The sequence below is a fragment of the Osmia lignaria genome, chromosome 15 (genome assembly GCF_051020975.1).
Source record: "Osmia lignaria lignaria isolate PbOS001 chromosome 15, iyOsmLign1, whole genome shotgun sequence".
Taxonomy (NCBI): domain Eukaryota; kingdom Metazoa; phylum Arthropoda; class Insecta; order Hymenoptera; family Megachilidae; genus Osmia; species Osmia lignaria.
Genome location: NC_135046.1, coordinates 5,353,956 through 5,368,924, shown reverse-complemented (window position 1 = coordinate 5,368,924; position 14,969 = coordinate 5,353,956). Strand labels below are relative to the sequence as shown.

The 14,969-nt window shown below is 40.3% G+C and overlaps 2 protein-coding genes across 2 annotated transcripts in view; both read right to left on the bottom strand.

Annotated features, from left to right (window-relative positions):
• LOC117600219 (uncharacterized) overlaps positions 1-14,969 on the bottom strand; it is a 60,740-nt gene that overhangs the window by 35,180 nt on the left and 10,591 nt on the right. The window contains exons 2-3 of the mRNA XM_034315311.2: positions 9,062-9,136; positions 7,862-8,986 (exon numbers count right to left, since the gene is read on the bottom strand). Coding sequence (XP_034171202.1) covers positions 7,862-7,864 — 3 coding nt within the window. The 5' untranslated portion in view covers positions 7,865-8,986; positions 9,062-9,136. The remainder of the gene's footprint in view (positions 1-7,861; positions 8,987-9,061; positions 9,137-14,969) is intronic.
• LOC117600220 (Dorsal interacting protein 3) lies at positions 9,058-14,919 on the bottom strand. The gene is made up of 4 exons (XM_076692535.1): positions 12,604-14,919; positions 12,087-12,246; positions 10,637-11,872; positions 9,058-10,442 (listed from the first exon to the last, which is right to left on the bottom strand). Exons 1-3 carry the CDS (start codon positions 12,773-12,775, stop codon positions 11,470-11,472), a joined length of 735 nt encoding a protein of 244 aa, XP_076548650.1. The 5' UTR covers positions 12,776-14,919; the 3' UTR covers positions 9,058-10,442; positions 10,637-11,469.

The window sequence follows — 14,969 nt, the reverse complement described above, 5'->3', positions numbered from 1 at the left end:
AATAAAACGACATTGGTTACTTTTTACCTGGACAATACTGGCACGAAGGTAATAACGAAATCGCTGTCAGGTACGATTATACACGCGAGCCGACATTGACACAGGGTTATGCATTGTAAAGATAACGCAAATTTTTTACGTGTTTCCGGGAGTTTTATTGCTTGGAAGGTGGATGGTGATTCGATTCACGGGATCCACGTCATTTTTTCAAAAGTTTCGGCGATAAGCGCGTAAAATATTGACGATCAACACTCGTATATTCCGCTAATACGAGCGACGCATAAATTGGGTAACGCTATGACGAACGATCAATTTTACGATTCTATCGACGTTTATCTTTACCGGTGCAATTTCCGCAGTCTGGCCTGCGTGAACAAGCCATAAGTTATTTACCGCGAAACATTCGTAAATGGCTCGTAAAGTGTCTCGAATCTATCGTGATAAGTTCCAACTGGTAGCCCGTAAAACGCGTATAAAGGCAACACTCGTAAAGTGAAACAATATCGTGTCTTAATCTCATATCTTTACATCCTGTCGCCGCGTCTTCGATCAACTTCGTATCGCCCGTGAGTTTTCAAACTTCTTCAGACTTCCAACGAGATTACCCATGTGAAGTTTTACTCGGAGTTATAACTTCGTAAATTGGGCTATTGCGGTAGAAGTCGTTCGTGTAACCAGAAGACACTGGAGGAGACGATTTTCCTTCGAGACACATGTTTCTATTAGGTGTTTAAGTGGAAATATTGTTTTTTAATCCTTCGGCGACGGGAACACGTTTCGCTACTTTCTTCACGAGAATGGCAGTTAATGTATTAATTTCTTCTTTCTCCACTTGATATAACATGTTACTTTTGTTTGATTGTTAATGAATGCATTATGCAATTTAAACTAAAATCTTGATAAATTATGGGTGTATTTTACGTACAAATTTCCATCTTATCAGAAACTTTCGAACTAAATCAAGCATCCACATTATACACGGCTATAAATCATACAACTTTACATAGACTCAATGCATAATTTAAAGTTACCTAAAGACATCTTCATAATTGTTTAAATAAAATTATCTCCAGAGAAGCGAAAACATTTTTGACCTATTGTAACTTTTGTTTCACGTGAAAAAGTTCATTGTTCTCCCGTAAACCCTCCATTATTCGAGCCGTCAAATTTTAACCCTTCAATTTTTCATACAGTACTTTTTATATTTCTCGTTGATCCTTTGAATCCGTCTTGCGACACAATTCTCCTTCTGTCGCGGATTTTTCAGACATTTTTCACGCCTACGTAGCACATCGGAAGCAAGAAAAGGTAACACATGCAAGATTCTTAGGAGTTAGCGAAGAAAGTTCTGATAATGAATAGAGTTAGCTCAGAAAGTTATCGCGAAACGTCTTTTCAACGGTCGAGCAGCGATACTGTGGGTGGTGAAGTTGAGTTAAATACGAACTCCTCTGCTTAATGTATTCAGGCAGAAGAAGAGACGCATTATGCGGTCCGTAAACTTATAAAAATATCCCAACTTTGTCAGGATCGACTTTAATTCCCTGGGAATGCTACGTTCCCTTTGTGATATATTAACTGTCAATTAATGGCTATCTTCATCAACACGCAAATAGCAAATTACTAAAAATAAAAAATTTTTATTAATATTCTAATGGCTGGTGCTATAGAAGGTGTTGCACAAAGCCGTCCAAAACGTAGGGGTTATCTTTACTGGGCGGCGATATTAATGATACCGCGCAAACTAATTACCTGCACAAATGCTACAGTACAACGTGGTCAATTAGAATCCAAGGTGGCAGAATAGAACGGTTAAAGTCACGGTTAATGGGTCGTTGCATAGAACGTGCAGAGCCATGAAATAATTTATAGAGCAATGTGCTCCGCTGCAGATATTGGTGTTTGACCAATAAGTCGAAACATCTGTCTTGTTCGCTTGAAATTCACTCTAATTTCGAACTGATACCCACGTTTTTCCTATAAACTGAATTTTAAAGCTCGTGTGTTTTGTCGACTGTCAAACAGAATTCATTAAAACGAAGGTAATTAGGAATTTACGTTAACACGTTGACTGCTAGGAGGATCACTCGATCAAATATTCTACTCCATTGTTTGATACGAGAACTGTCATAAAATAGCACTTATCACGCATCAATTTAAAGCTTTAAGTTCGATGAAAATAACTACAAAAACGTTTCATTAATTTTTCTCAATATAAAATGGTCGATTGCCTATTATAATAAATTATGATTAATTGATTCAATGACGTATAAGTATTATAAAATAGCGCCTATGGCATATCAATTTGAAGCTTAAAACTTAAGGAAAACAGCTACATAAATATTCATATAGTTATTTTCATCATCATCTCTGTGTCCAATTGTTTCAATTTCATGGGCAACAATCTTATTAAATTCCTATCACCGAGAAACAGTGAAATGAAAGATTGTTTGCATCCCAGCGTAACAAGAGCAGGAAAGAATCCCTGTTTCATGAAAAAGGATACGGAAAAGGATCCACCCGCCGGTACGGAAGGATTCAATTTCAGAGATAGAGCGCGCGTGAAACGCAGAGCCGCGATTCGAAACGCGTGGCCAAGAAGTTGCATTGTGCGCGCGAACAATCGGAACACTTGGAAGAAAGCACGCTCCGTTGGAGCTGGAATATGATAGGGATCGACGAATAGCGTTGCTCGAATTCGAAGTATCCGGCAATCATCCACTCCGAGGATTTTCGTCGAGCTTGGCCAGGTATTCCCGGCTAAATCCTATCTGTTCGCGAGTGATCGCTGGTGGATTGAACGAAATCTAAATCCGCGAAACAACCAAAGTAAAAGTAATGAAACCCAGGGAGGAAAAAAAAGAAATAAATTCTGCGATACACGAACGTTGTAAATATTCTGCATGGTTTGTGATAGAAAAACCTATCAAATTTATGACCCGATATTAATTAAACGTTCCTCGTTCATTTTACAACCGCTACTATAAAAAGAAAAATTAATATGTCGTAGATCATTTCACTTTTTCGACATGTTTCTCATCGAAGCGAAACATTTACGAGAACGCCTATTAAACACGTACCTATCAATCGAAACACCTACCTGTCGAACGTCACATCGGCCCATAACAAACGTAACAAAAATATATTTCACGTTCGTCGAAGTAATCGCGACACACGTACCTTTTACGAGTAAAATTCACGATGGAAATATATTCCAGATGATATTGGCTATTCCCCGCTTTTGTTACGCATTCCGCTGCGATCATTTTACCTCGCCTTTGAGTGCCTCGTTACAGTAGGTGGCATAGCAAATGAAGGAAAGAACGTGCCACCTGGAAAGATCGTAGCGTGCGTTCATTCTTTATGTAAGATGAAAATGGAGAGGTCAGCATGGCGGTAAATTCTGCAGAAAAAGCACGATTGCGAGCACAATACTCTCGGGATATTTGCCTTTCGATATTTCCTCCCCAAAGTGTTCCGCTTCTTCTGGGATATGAGTGGTAGCACGTGAAAGTCGAGCAAGGTCTTCGCCGAAACGTTTGCCACATTTTTTAATCGAAATCGAACGTTACGTGGAGGGTCACGAATTAAATAGAACCAAGTGGTGGCCTGCAACGAAACGCAAAAAATTTCTTCTTTCGTTCTGGAAATGAACCTAGAAGAAGGTCCGAACGAATTAAAATAGCGAAACGTTAGCCTATCTCTTACAAATTACCGCGGAAAATGGGATAGCTTAATTAGATTCCACCTTGTACGCTTCGTTTCTCCTTCTTTCGTCGAGAAACCACGATCCTTCCTCTTTTCGCGTATAAAAAGAACCCGTTAAAGGGTTATAAAGCGCGCCGCAAATGAATGAAAGAACGTTCGAATATCCTAACGAACGAAAGAATGTGAACCGCGTTTCACGAGTTACGATGTTGCAGCAAGAAGATGAGGATATAAGACGCATATTTTCTTTGATGCGGATCGCTTTTTGAACGATTGCCATAAAAAAAGAAATTCCTCGACATTGTGAAAAATCGACTGGAAAGAAGGATGCTTGAGATAGGTCGTTTTTGGTATTGAACTGGACGGAAAGAATGGTACAATCAGGCAGAAGGGTGATTCACAAATAATATTATACTTATATTATTTCTGTAAATTAAAATTGTAAAAACTGTTCCTGTATTTCTAAGCTATTAATTTAAAATTCGGTAACGTTAATAGGTCTTTTAACTTCGAGAACAGAGGGTAGATAATTGTACCAGCCGTTTTGGGTGGTGCCTATCTCATTAACATTTTCAAAATGACCCAGTGTGCTTTGCGGACAGCTATAAAATAACATCGTAGCCGAAAATTCGACCAGAAAGACGGTTTTTATCACGATTTCGGGCCAGAATTGCAACTGTCAACATGCTCCTTAATTACACCTGCATATGACGCGCAGCTTTCCAACGAGAACGTTTTAAAGCGCAGTCCTGCTGGTTTCGTCAATTTATAAATGAAAACCAAATCAAATCGCGTACCGTAGCTACTGGAATTTGTTCTAAACATTTACTCTTCCCGATGACGTTACCACCGCTTAATTATTTTACCGCAATGAATAAACTTTCAAGCCGACGAAAAAAACGCATACCAGCGGAATCACGGTAAATCTGTTTAAAAAGTAACTCCGCTGACCCGAATTAATCTTTCTGCGAATAGCAGTATGTTTGGATACCCATTCCTATATCTCGTTGATTAATTTTTATAAAAATTGCTCGGAATCTCTCTTCTTGAAATACTTCCCCATCGATTTACATTTTCAAAATAAACATTTGAAATATCAAAGCTTTAATGGATAAGTGATTGTTCGTACAATCAAGTTGCTGATTCAACAGCGAGGATCAGTACGGTACAGCAGGACTTCCAGGGATTTCAACGCGCGGGAAAATCCTGCTGTGATTTTCGATCATTTAGGCAGAGGCTGAACACGAATTCGATTCGATTCCTTTCGAATGCAATTCGCTTCAACGTGGCTGTGATTGGATGGTCGTTAGTTGAAGAAAAACGAGATAGGTTTCGGAAGATGCAACCTCCAAAATGCAATTTCCTGGAATTAGACCGAACGTTTCGTCTCGAGTATTGAGTCTTAATACGACAATATATTTCGACTGATATTGTATACTTTTGTTGAAATAGCATAAAATATAAAAAATAACACAATGTTAAGGAGTATAAGATACTTGTACATCTTTTTTGCTAATCACGATGATAATTCCGATTCAAAATTTGATAAACGTCTAGCATGTGTTCGCGTCGCCTTCTTCGTTAATAAGAAGCTTTCCCGAGGGGAAATTGTTAGGCATCTGAATAGATAGCGATCCGTGAGAGACAGATCAGGTGAGCAAGACTGATGAAGATAAACTTCGTAACTCAGCTGTTATAGCTTTCAAAGACGAACGTTGTCAGATGAGGTTTCACGAAACAATAGTAATTTGCTTCGAGCGTTTAAGACAAATACTTCCAGCTCTGAATAATCAAATTGCAATCTATCATTATTGTAAAGTTAAAAATTTAAATTACCTTTTCATTCGACAGCTTTTTGCAGTGAAATCTTTCACCCGATAAAGTACCACATTATAAACAAACGACTAAAACACAATGGGCTGTCCGTATTTCTGACAAACGATTGGTACGCCATTCAGAAAGTCCATTCGTAATCGAGTTCAGGCCAGAAGTTGGCGTTCGATGGTGCATTCTTTTAGCGATGTCTCGTATCTGCCTGCGATCTGACCATTTGTCTCCGTACATGACAGAATAACGCACGCCGGGAATTTCGAGTTCTCCTACGCGTCCACGATAAAGGCATGTCCAGAATGACGGGGTATTCCTACAGGAATCGTACTATTTCGACAAAGGATGGTTTTCAGATGTTTCATACTGTAGGTCAAGATTGCTATCTTTCATGGGACCGATTCGTACACCGGTAATATTTTAAATAATTGCGATAATCCAAGAGAAATCTATGCATACAGATGTATTTTTTATTGGGAAACCACGTGCCGGGAATGCATGATCGCTGTAAGGCACAAGGGCGAATCCGAAATATGAAATCCTAATTCGTTCGAGGAGACGAACATTACGAGGAACTCCTTCAAGTTTCCCGTTTGCCTGTTTGTAATACTGTGCAATTGGAATCTATTTAATCCTCGAATACATCTGATTAGAAATCAGTATAGATTACACACCGAACTTGCTACGCTTCATTCGCGATGCAGTCTATGGGTTCTTGCATTGTAGACACCGATGCGAAACTGTATCAACCGTCCCTTTGATCATTCCAATCATAGACACGGTTACATACCAACGATAAATTCCGTGAAATTTACTCGCGGTATGATTGGGAATTAATTCGTATTAATAATAAATGCACAGGATTACTGTATCAGAATCAGACGGCGAGCAACAAGTTAGAGAACAAAGGAAATTAAGTGGCATTTCGAGCAAGAATTTGAACGAAAATAACGATACGTGGAGCATCGATCTGCATATGTATATTGTCTGAACCCAATGATTTCGCCATGTTCCAGAACACGTATCTGGAAATATATATTTTCTGGCAGAATACCAAATTCTCCGTTCCTAAATTACTATTCTACCTACGCTTTTTCAGCGGGCCAACCCACGTTGGATTATCGTTTCCACTGGTCGATTTTTTGCGAGATAAAACATACCTGCACGAGAGGCTTAATGAACCACTTGCAAAGCTCGGACACTATCTTTCTCTAGTGCGCTACTTTTTACAATGAACAGAACATTGTATAATATAGAGGGTCTACATGTAAAAATAATTGAAAAAAAAAATATGAGGAAAAACCTAGCATATTTTGCAGAAGAAAAACTTTAGGAGAGATGACATTGAGAGTGGGGGAGGAAAATGTAATGGAATGTAAGCAAAGATAGAGTTAGATATTAATGAGTAATTAAAGATGCTATGGTGGCTGTGTTCACACAAGATGTGGAAAGGACTCTAGAGGCCATTTCGTTTGCATAAAATCGCCGTTTCATTGTTGCGGCAAACCGAAAATTTCATCCTCGAAAAGAACTCAACTGTAGAGGTTCTCTTTGATGACAACAAAAGCCACCTAATGAAAATCGTATGTTCCATTGCTCTCATTTATAACCTACCCATTTATTGTTCTAACTCTGTTCGAGATATCTTTATACGCCAAATCGTTTCTACGAATTTTCTTTTCCTAATGCACCTCCGCAGAATGCAATGAAATCTCACAATACCGAGGAATTTCACGGAATTCCATTTTGAATGAAAAAATTTCTATGTAAGTGGATTATTACTTGATACATTAAACTATGAACCCGTTTTGTTTGCAAATTATTTCATAAAAAAGTAATGGATGTTCGAAAGTACATTAGAGCGTGCATAAAATATGTAAACTACACACTACGTAAAAAAGAACAAAATAAAGTGCTCAGAGCACGTATAATAGGCAAAATATTCGAATTATGATAATACTTCAATTCGCTTCGAGGGAGAAAATATTTTGTGTAAACATGTTTGCACAACTCATTACGCGTAGAGTAATTGTAATTCAGATTTGAAATTTGCATACTGTTGCATGTTTAATTTTATTTTCAAAAATAACTAATGTTTCAATAGTTTGCCGACCATGAAAAAGCATTTCACAGCTCGCCACTGATAATAACACATATAGCGATCTGCCAAATAATTTTCTATAACTAATCGAAGACACAAGGAAATCGGAGACAGTTCACCAACAACTTTTCCCGATAGAGTCAGCGAAGGAAGTGTGTCAATAGAGAATAAGGCCAAAGACGGAGAGAAAGTGAAAAGGTAAAGCGAAGAAAAACGAGCACTCACCATTAGTAACTTGACTTTGTTAACCAAAGGGGATGTCGTAAGGAACTTGTTGACGGCCGTCAATATTTTCCCTTCCAACGTGGCAGCGTTTCCGGCGTCTCGTCCTTGCGAACATCCGGGCCCGATGTCCGCTTCTCCGGGGCTGGGCAACAACCCCCGGCAGTCTCGCGGGAAATCGCTCTTCTTCAGTCTCCTCGCGGGCCCTCGTGGCTCTTCCTCCCTTTCTGATGTCGTTCCCTCAACGAACACGCTACGCGTCTTCTCCTTCTATCCGCATCAAATGCGATTACCTAATTTTATTCCAGTGATCCCTTAGGGCATCCGTTATCATGGGACAACCGATTGTTTATCCTTCGGCCCGCGGACACGGCCGGAATAACAAATGAATTTCTCTGATCTAAGAATCCCGTTTTATCAACGCTGCGAATGCTTCTCTGCGTTTAGAAATTAATCTATGGATTAATCGTCGAATTTACTTTGTCCGTTGGTGTAACATAGACAAAATGAAAAATCCAGGAAACGAGACTCGAGAATGCAGATACTGGTTCAATGGTACAGGATGATCTTGTCTTTTGTTTTTTTTTTTAATTAAAAATAAATCGTTGGAATCGAGAATGCCTGTTACTCGATTTTTCGTCGAACAAGCTTTGTCTCGATACCGTCAGTTTACAAGTTAAAAGGTGTAAGGATTCGTTAGTGTCGAAGGGTCCTCAGGGTCCCGGCGGTGCCGCGATCTCGACATGGACTGAAGTCCGGAGCGGGCCGATGGATGCTGCGAGTTGCTCCACAGGCAGAAGAACGCGCGCGCGAGAGAAAGCCGCGCGTGCCGTCGAGGGAAAGAGACAGAACAGGAGAAGAGGGGAACCTGGTGAACGAGCGAGGGTAAGAGAAACGGCTAAGAGAGAGGGATTGACACGTAGAGATCGAGAGAGAGAGGGGGATGAGGTGGATGGTGTCTATTGAGGGTGGGAGTGAATTGGAGGGAAAAGAGGGTTCACCGAGGGTAGAGTTTCAACAAACGCCACTAGTTGCTGGTAACCCTTGTATGTTTACGCGCCTGATGTTCCAGACCGGTTGCCGATTATCCTTACCAATGGGGGTTGATACTTCTTTCTTTCTTTTTACCTGAATCAAAAATCATTGAATTAGTTTTGATACTTTCAGGAGAGTCAAAGATATTTTTATTAACACGTTGATTACTATGTTATTCATGTAGAGATTCTTGTATTTCCATAGGGATCCCTCAGCCACGTCATGAACAATTCTTCCACATACCTAATTAAAAACTTGAATTAAGTACTTGAATCGTATTCTGAATAATTACAATCATAACGTATCTTGCTGATCACATCCATTTGCAATTTATCAGTAAAAGTACAAGTGAATCGAAATTAAAATAATTTATTTTCGTGTTATTATACGAATATACTGAGATATTCTTTGTTACCAACAGCACAGATATCTGCTGTTTGCTCGTCTCTTTTCTATGTCATTCACTTTGAGAATCAAAAATTGTACAAAAAAAAAACGAGACAATGGTGTGCAAAAACGATGCATCTCTATTGTTTCGACGTTCGGTCGTAAATGCTCGATAACAAAGGAAACGTTGACGGGTGACGAGATTTCTTGCGGGTTCGTTGTGTTTCACCATAAAATGAAATCGTCCGAATATTTTGGGTCGAAGGTGTCCGTGATGTTTTTGCGATTTACATATATGGAAAATCAATGGTAATTTGTATTTAAATGCGTGGAAAATGGATCAGGGGCAGTAACTAATTGGCATGCGCATCGGTTAATAATGCACACTTCAAAAATAGAAATTCAATTTACTCGGTACATTCGGGTGAAAATTTCATTCGAAGTTGGTTTACAACAATAGTTGTGGTGAACCATAGTCTTTTACATTTCCGAATTTCTAAACCGATATTTACCATTGTGCAATCATTGCAACAACGACGCGAATGCTTCGTATTTGGTGCTATGAATCTCTCTCCATCATCTTTGTTCATTTTACTAAAACTACAACATCGTGAATTTGGATTCTGGGTAAAACTCATTATCTGTTATAATTAGATGTCTCGCGTGAATACTGTTTTATGCCGTGCTACAACGAAACGTCACGTACGAGAGGATACGAGAAAAGATAATTAAATCCAGTTTGCGTTACGGTAAAAATAAAGTGACAAACGAGATAGCATCCGGGGAAGCACATGCTTCGTTCTGATTCCATGGTACAGCGTTACTTCCTGTACGCTTTCGAGATTAGGAACAAGTGTTTTAATAAAAAACAAAAATAGAATAACGATTTAAGCTAAACACGACTTGTGTTGACTATATTTAAACGTTTAACTCGTTCTTGCATAGAAAAACATGTACCCGCTTGAAAATGAAGATTATGAACATTCGACGGCGTCGACTACTACAGTAGAAATAGCCATGCGTAGTCGGACACGCTATAATTGTTCTTATTCAGAATGAGATTGTTTCAATTGTTAATTAATGTTTTCCCTTTTTTACCTCGGGGAATTATTAATGTTACTTACAATTTTCTTTCGTTTCTTTTTCCTCTATTTATACTGAACTGAAATTTTATAATACAAACGATTATCGTATCATGATGTTTGTTAATAATTTTATTTCAAACAATCCATGAATACAAAACGAGTAAATAATCAGAAATACTAGTGTAAGTAGAATAATAATTAAGTATGAAATTAAGTAGACATGTTACATCTTAAGTTTCTAAATTAAGTACTTACATACATTCTTAATTACCTTGTATCATACAGAAAGCGGAAACTTCAAAAGTAAGGTACCGGTGCTGCCACCTGCCTACACATCCCTAAACGCGAACGAATCTTGTATCGACTAAAAGTAACATTACTGATAATATAATTTTTATATAATTATTCACAGCAATTTCACGCTTGCTTCTGTTGGACACGTATCAATAAAATATTACCATTTATATTCCAAGTTATGAAAATACATATGCACGTAAAACACGACTATATCACGCTTCCTATTAACACAGTAACATCAACTTGTTAAAAATCCTATTTCTGTTTCTGCATTCATTGAAAGTAGTATCCTCGCTCAATATCACAGGTATAGGTACTCAAAGTTGCAATTCTTGAACACGTTGATTGCCATAGTAGAAGCAGCCATGCTGGGTACGACATACCATCGTAAGAAATGCTAAGGATATTAATCCTCGAATGGCGGAGCAGGACACAATAATGCCTCGATTAAAACGCATAAATTTTCCAATCACTATTGCAATTTTGCATCATGATTTCTTGGTTCATAGTTTTAATGACTACCGTGGCCATCAACCTGTCAAGTCGTTAAATTACCGTGGAAGGTTACCTCTGAAAAGTTCTGAAACATTATCGCGTTTACGACGTAAACAAATCCGCAGTCCACGGTATTATTAGCAATCCTGAAGATTAACTCGGCCGAAGTGCGGTTGACTTCTGCACACCAAAGAGAAAACAAAAATATGTGAAACACGGCTCATTTCGCCACACGTCGTATCTTTTTTTCGTGATAACGTCTTTCGTTTACGAATTAACGCTTAAACTCGAGTCCAGAGAAGTATAAAATGATCATTGCTTGTTGTCCGGTGGACGAAGCGCCAGAGCCAGGACTTGTTGCATCTGTATCCTGACGTCCAATTTCTTCTCTTCCGGTACTTGCCGAATGATCGGCAGCAAGGAGAGCAGAAACATTTTGTCGTAGTCGTCCTCGTCGTACGTAACTCGTTGGCTGCTATGCGACGACAAGATATCGTGAATTTCATTATCGAACGACGTGAACGACGTCTCGCAAAGCTGCTTTGGATAACGGGGATACATTTTATAGGAAGCACCCGGTTGAAGGTACTCCCTGCCCGTCGTTATGGAGGGAGCGGCGTGTGCCAATGGTACGTCGTATTCTTCGATCACAGGATTGTCAACTTCACCCTCGCTTTCTTCGGATTTGCAATTATTTAACGTTGCTCCTACGTTTCTGTAATGTATAGTAATAACAAACATAGGGGTGGGTCTGGGTGGATGAGTAATCTTCCTTAGATAATAAACCCTTTCATTATTATGGGCAACCACAGTCGTCCAACGTAAAACGTTTACATTTCAAAATAGGAAACATTCCAATGTCAATTAATACAATAAACAATTAATATTATCAATGGCCATGCTCATAGAATACTGGATTTTGTACCAACCGTTTATTCTCCACAGTGGGCATTAGAAACAACAGCTGATCGAAATACATGTATTTCTTTCGTTTTCGACCAGCTGGTCCTAATTTCTGCGACTTCTGAAGTTTCAGCTCTTTCATGAAATAATCTCGAATATTTCTCCATTTACCCCGTAAATTTTTCTCTGAAAATTATGGGGACAGATGAACGATCGATAAATAACTACGTTTTTGATTAGAATAGAAGCTCGAATGCGTTGATGCAGAAGGGTGGTTCTATCTATGGATCTTGAGGAAGAATTAACTCCGGATGCAAAGGGGTTTTAGAACGGTGATATTTTAGTCTCATTTTCCGTTCGAGGATTATATAAGCGAACAATCGATCATATTTCATTTTCATAATCGTTCGAAGGAAGGAAAGAGAAAAAATATTGAACTAATTTGAAACGACCGCAGGTACGGTCGCGGCTGGTTGTACCAGGGTCGAACAAGTGCGAGTGCAGGAATCCGGATCGATCGATCGCAAGAGGCTGTGTGTATACCTTCTACGTTTCTCTCCTCGTCCGTCAAGCGCGCCCAATTCGGTACCATCACCTGGCAGACCTCGTCCCACGCGGTCATCTTGGCGTTACGGTCGTTGTACTCGCTACGATTCACATCGTAAATCGCCGGTCGTTTCTCGATTTCTTCGATAAACTTTTCCGTATCGAACATATTGCACCGTTCGAAAATTAAAACAACCCTCAATACCCTTTTACCCCTTTTAATTCTTCTTCTTCAGTCTTTCAACAAATACGATGTACGCGTGACGAAGAAGAGACAATCGGAGTGATTTAAATCCGAATAGCTAGGGGATGATGGTGGCTCGGTCAAAGAGTCCGATTGTTTTCCAACTGTCGACCAAGATAGGCGGGTATCGATTCAGATTAATCCGAGCGTGCAGAGAAACGCAAGGAGAGCGAACCAATGTTCCCGGTGAACGAATAACGAAATCCGTGAAACGCAAAAACATCGATCGAGATATAACGTTGAAAATACGGAGGACGGTGAAAGAAGAATTAGAAAAATGATCGTGGACGGAACGTTTTGCTCGCAAGCGATTCGATCGTACTTGCTACGCCGTCCCCGGCGGCTTGCGCGTCACTGCGGAGAAACCGTTGTACGGCCAGCTTGGTTTGGCATCATGGCGGTAGGCTGGCGTGCGGTTGCGGTTGCGGAGCGGAATCTATGCCGCTGCTATGCCGCAGTGTTGCCAAATCTACAACGGCAAGAGAGCTGAAAGACGACGAAACCGGCGCGCGGGTACGCGGCGGATCGCCTCCTTTTCCTCTTCGCCTATGTATGTGTGGCGCGACACGTCCTTGTTGGACGGCAGGTCGTCGCCGCATTTTCAATGCGGTGATACAGGCGCGCGTCGACCGCGCCGGATTTATAATAACGTCGCCGAGAAACCGGTGATCGGTTGAAACCGGTTGTAGGAGGTATTCCGATAACCGCGCGCGAACAAACGCGTGGCTCGATTTCGCTATAAATAGAACGATCGGTGAAATAATGCAAATTAAACTTTGAAATTGTGCACTTTCCCTCTGTATGTACAGGTGGTTCTAAAAATCTTTAATTTAATCGTGATTCGAAATCACGAGCGCATCGTACTCTGTAGACTCAAGGAACAACAAGAGACCGCGTTGCGTTGTCCCGTGATCGGTGCGCGGAATTCGCAACAGTTTTAACGTTGCCAGACGCAGGAGGTTCGCAAATACGTCGATCGCAGCGCGTTGCTACGTGATCGTAGACACCGTGTTCAGCGGGAATGAACGCGGACACACCGCGACCACGTCGCGTTTCCAACCGTGCCGTTATCGACCATGCCAGCCTGTTTGGCAAACGCAGCGTAATCGACGCCGGCTCGATGTAACGTTATACTGCATGATCTACAGATACTCGCCTGGCGATTTGAATAAACAAAACAAAGAGATTGATCGTAATTGTTTCGTAATGCACCGAGAGTCGTGTACGTTGCGTTCCTATGCAACAGTAAAGGTAAACTTTACTCGGTCACGATTCTTCGTGATTCACCTCTTAGCTTCGATCGAGTTTATTCAAATTGTATCATGAACAATTGTATTCGCAGTTGAATCGTAAAATATGGCGACTAGAAGCACCGTGCGCAGCCTGACACACTGCTGCTCCAATAAAGGCGCATATCGGCATGATCAGGTGAATACTTGCGCATAACCGACCCGCCGCGTCATATCGTTTGTCTATAAAATAATTGACAGCGATTACCGGCACGAGTAATTCTGTCCAACAATTATATGATCGCCTGTCGATACTACGTTCGCGAACCAAGAAAAATACGTTACAAAACGCTGGACATAGAAAGCGGAAAAAGATATCCTCTCCGGTTAAAAATAAAAGATACGAGTTCAATAAGTATCATAACAAGCATATCGGTGCACACAACAACCGGTAAGTTATTCGATACATCCATGATGCTCCAAAATGAAGAGGGCGAACTTCGCTAATTCTTCTGTCATGCCACCCACGTTCAGTGGCGGTGCATCATATACGTATAAAAAGGCGAACGAAAAAATTATCCCAACGGAAGCAGGAAACAGAAGAAAGGGAAAACAGTTTAGCAACTAGGTGTAATATGAAGAAAAAAGAAAAAAGAAAAAATTGAAGGCACACGCACGGTGAAAGAACGACACCGACTCTGCGTAGCAGCTGCAAATATGCCGGGTGGGAGATCACCCAAACGTCCAAGCAAAACGAGCGGGGAGAGACGGTGGTTTTCAAATAGAAGATGAAAAAGAACGAGAGAAAAGCGAAACGAGAAAGAGAGGTCGATAGAGGGAAAGGCGAAAAGAGGGTGAACGAAAAAGAGCGAGATGAAATAACAGGGACA

Coding starts and splice junctions, on each gene's coding strand:
- LOC117600220 (XM_076692535.1), bottom strand. CDS start 12,775: ATGTTCGATACGGAAAAGTTTATCGAAGAAATCGAGAAACGACCGGCG. Junction 12,247..12,603: donor CGAGGAGAGAAACGTAGAAG/GTATACACACAG, acceptor CATAATTTTCAG/AGAAAAATTTACGGGGTAAA. Junction 11,873..12,086: donor CCCACTGTGGAGAATAAACG/GTTGGTACAAAA, acceptor TATACATTACAG/AAACGTAGGAGCAACGTTAA.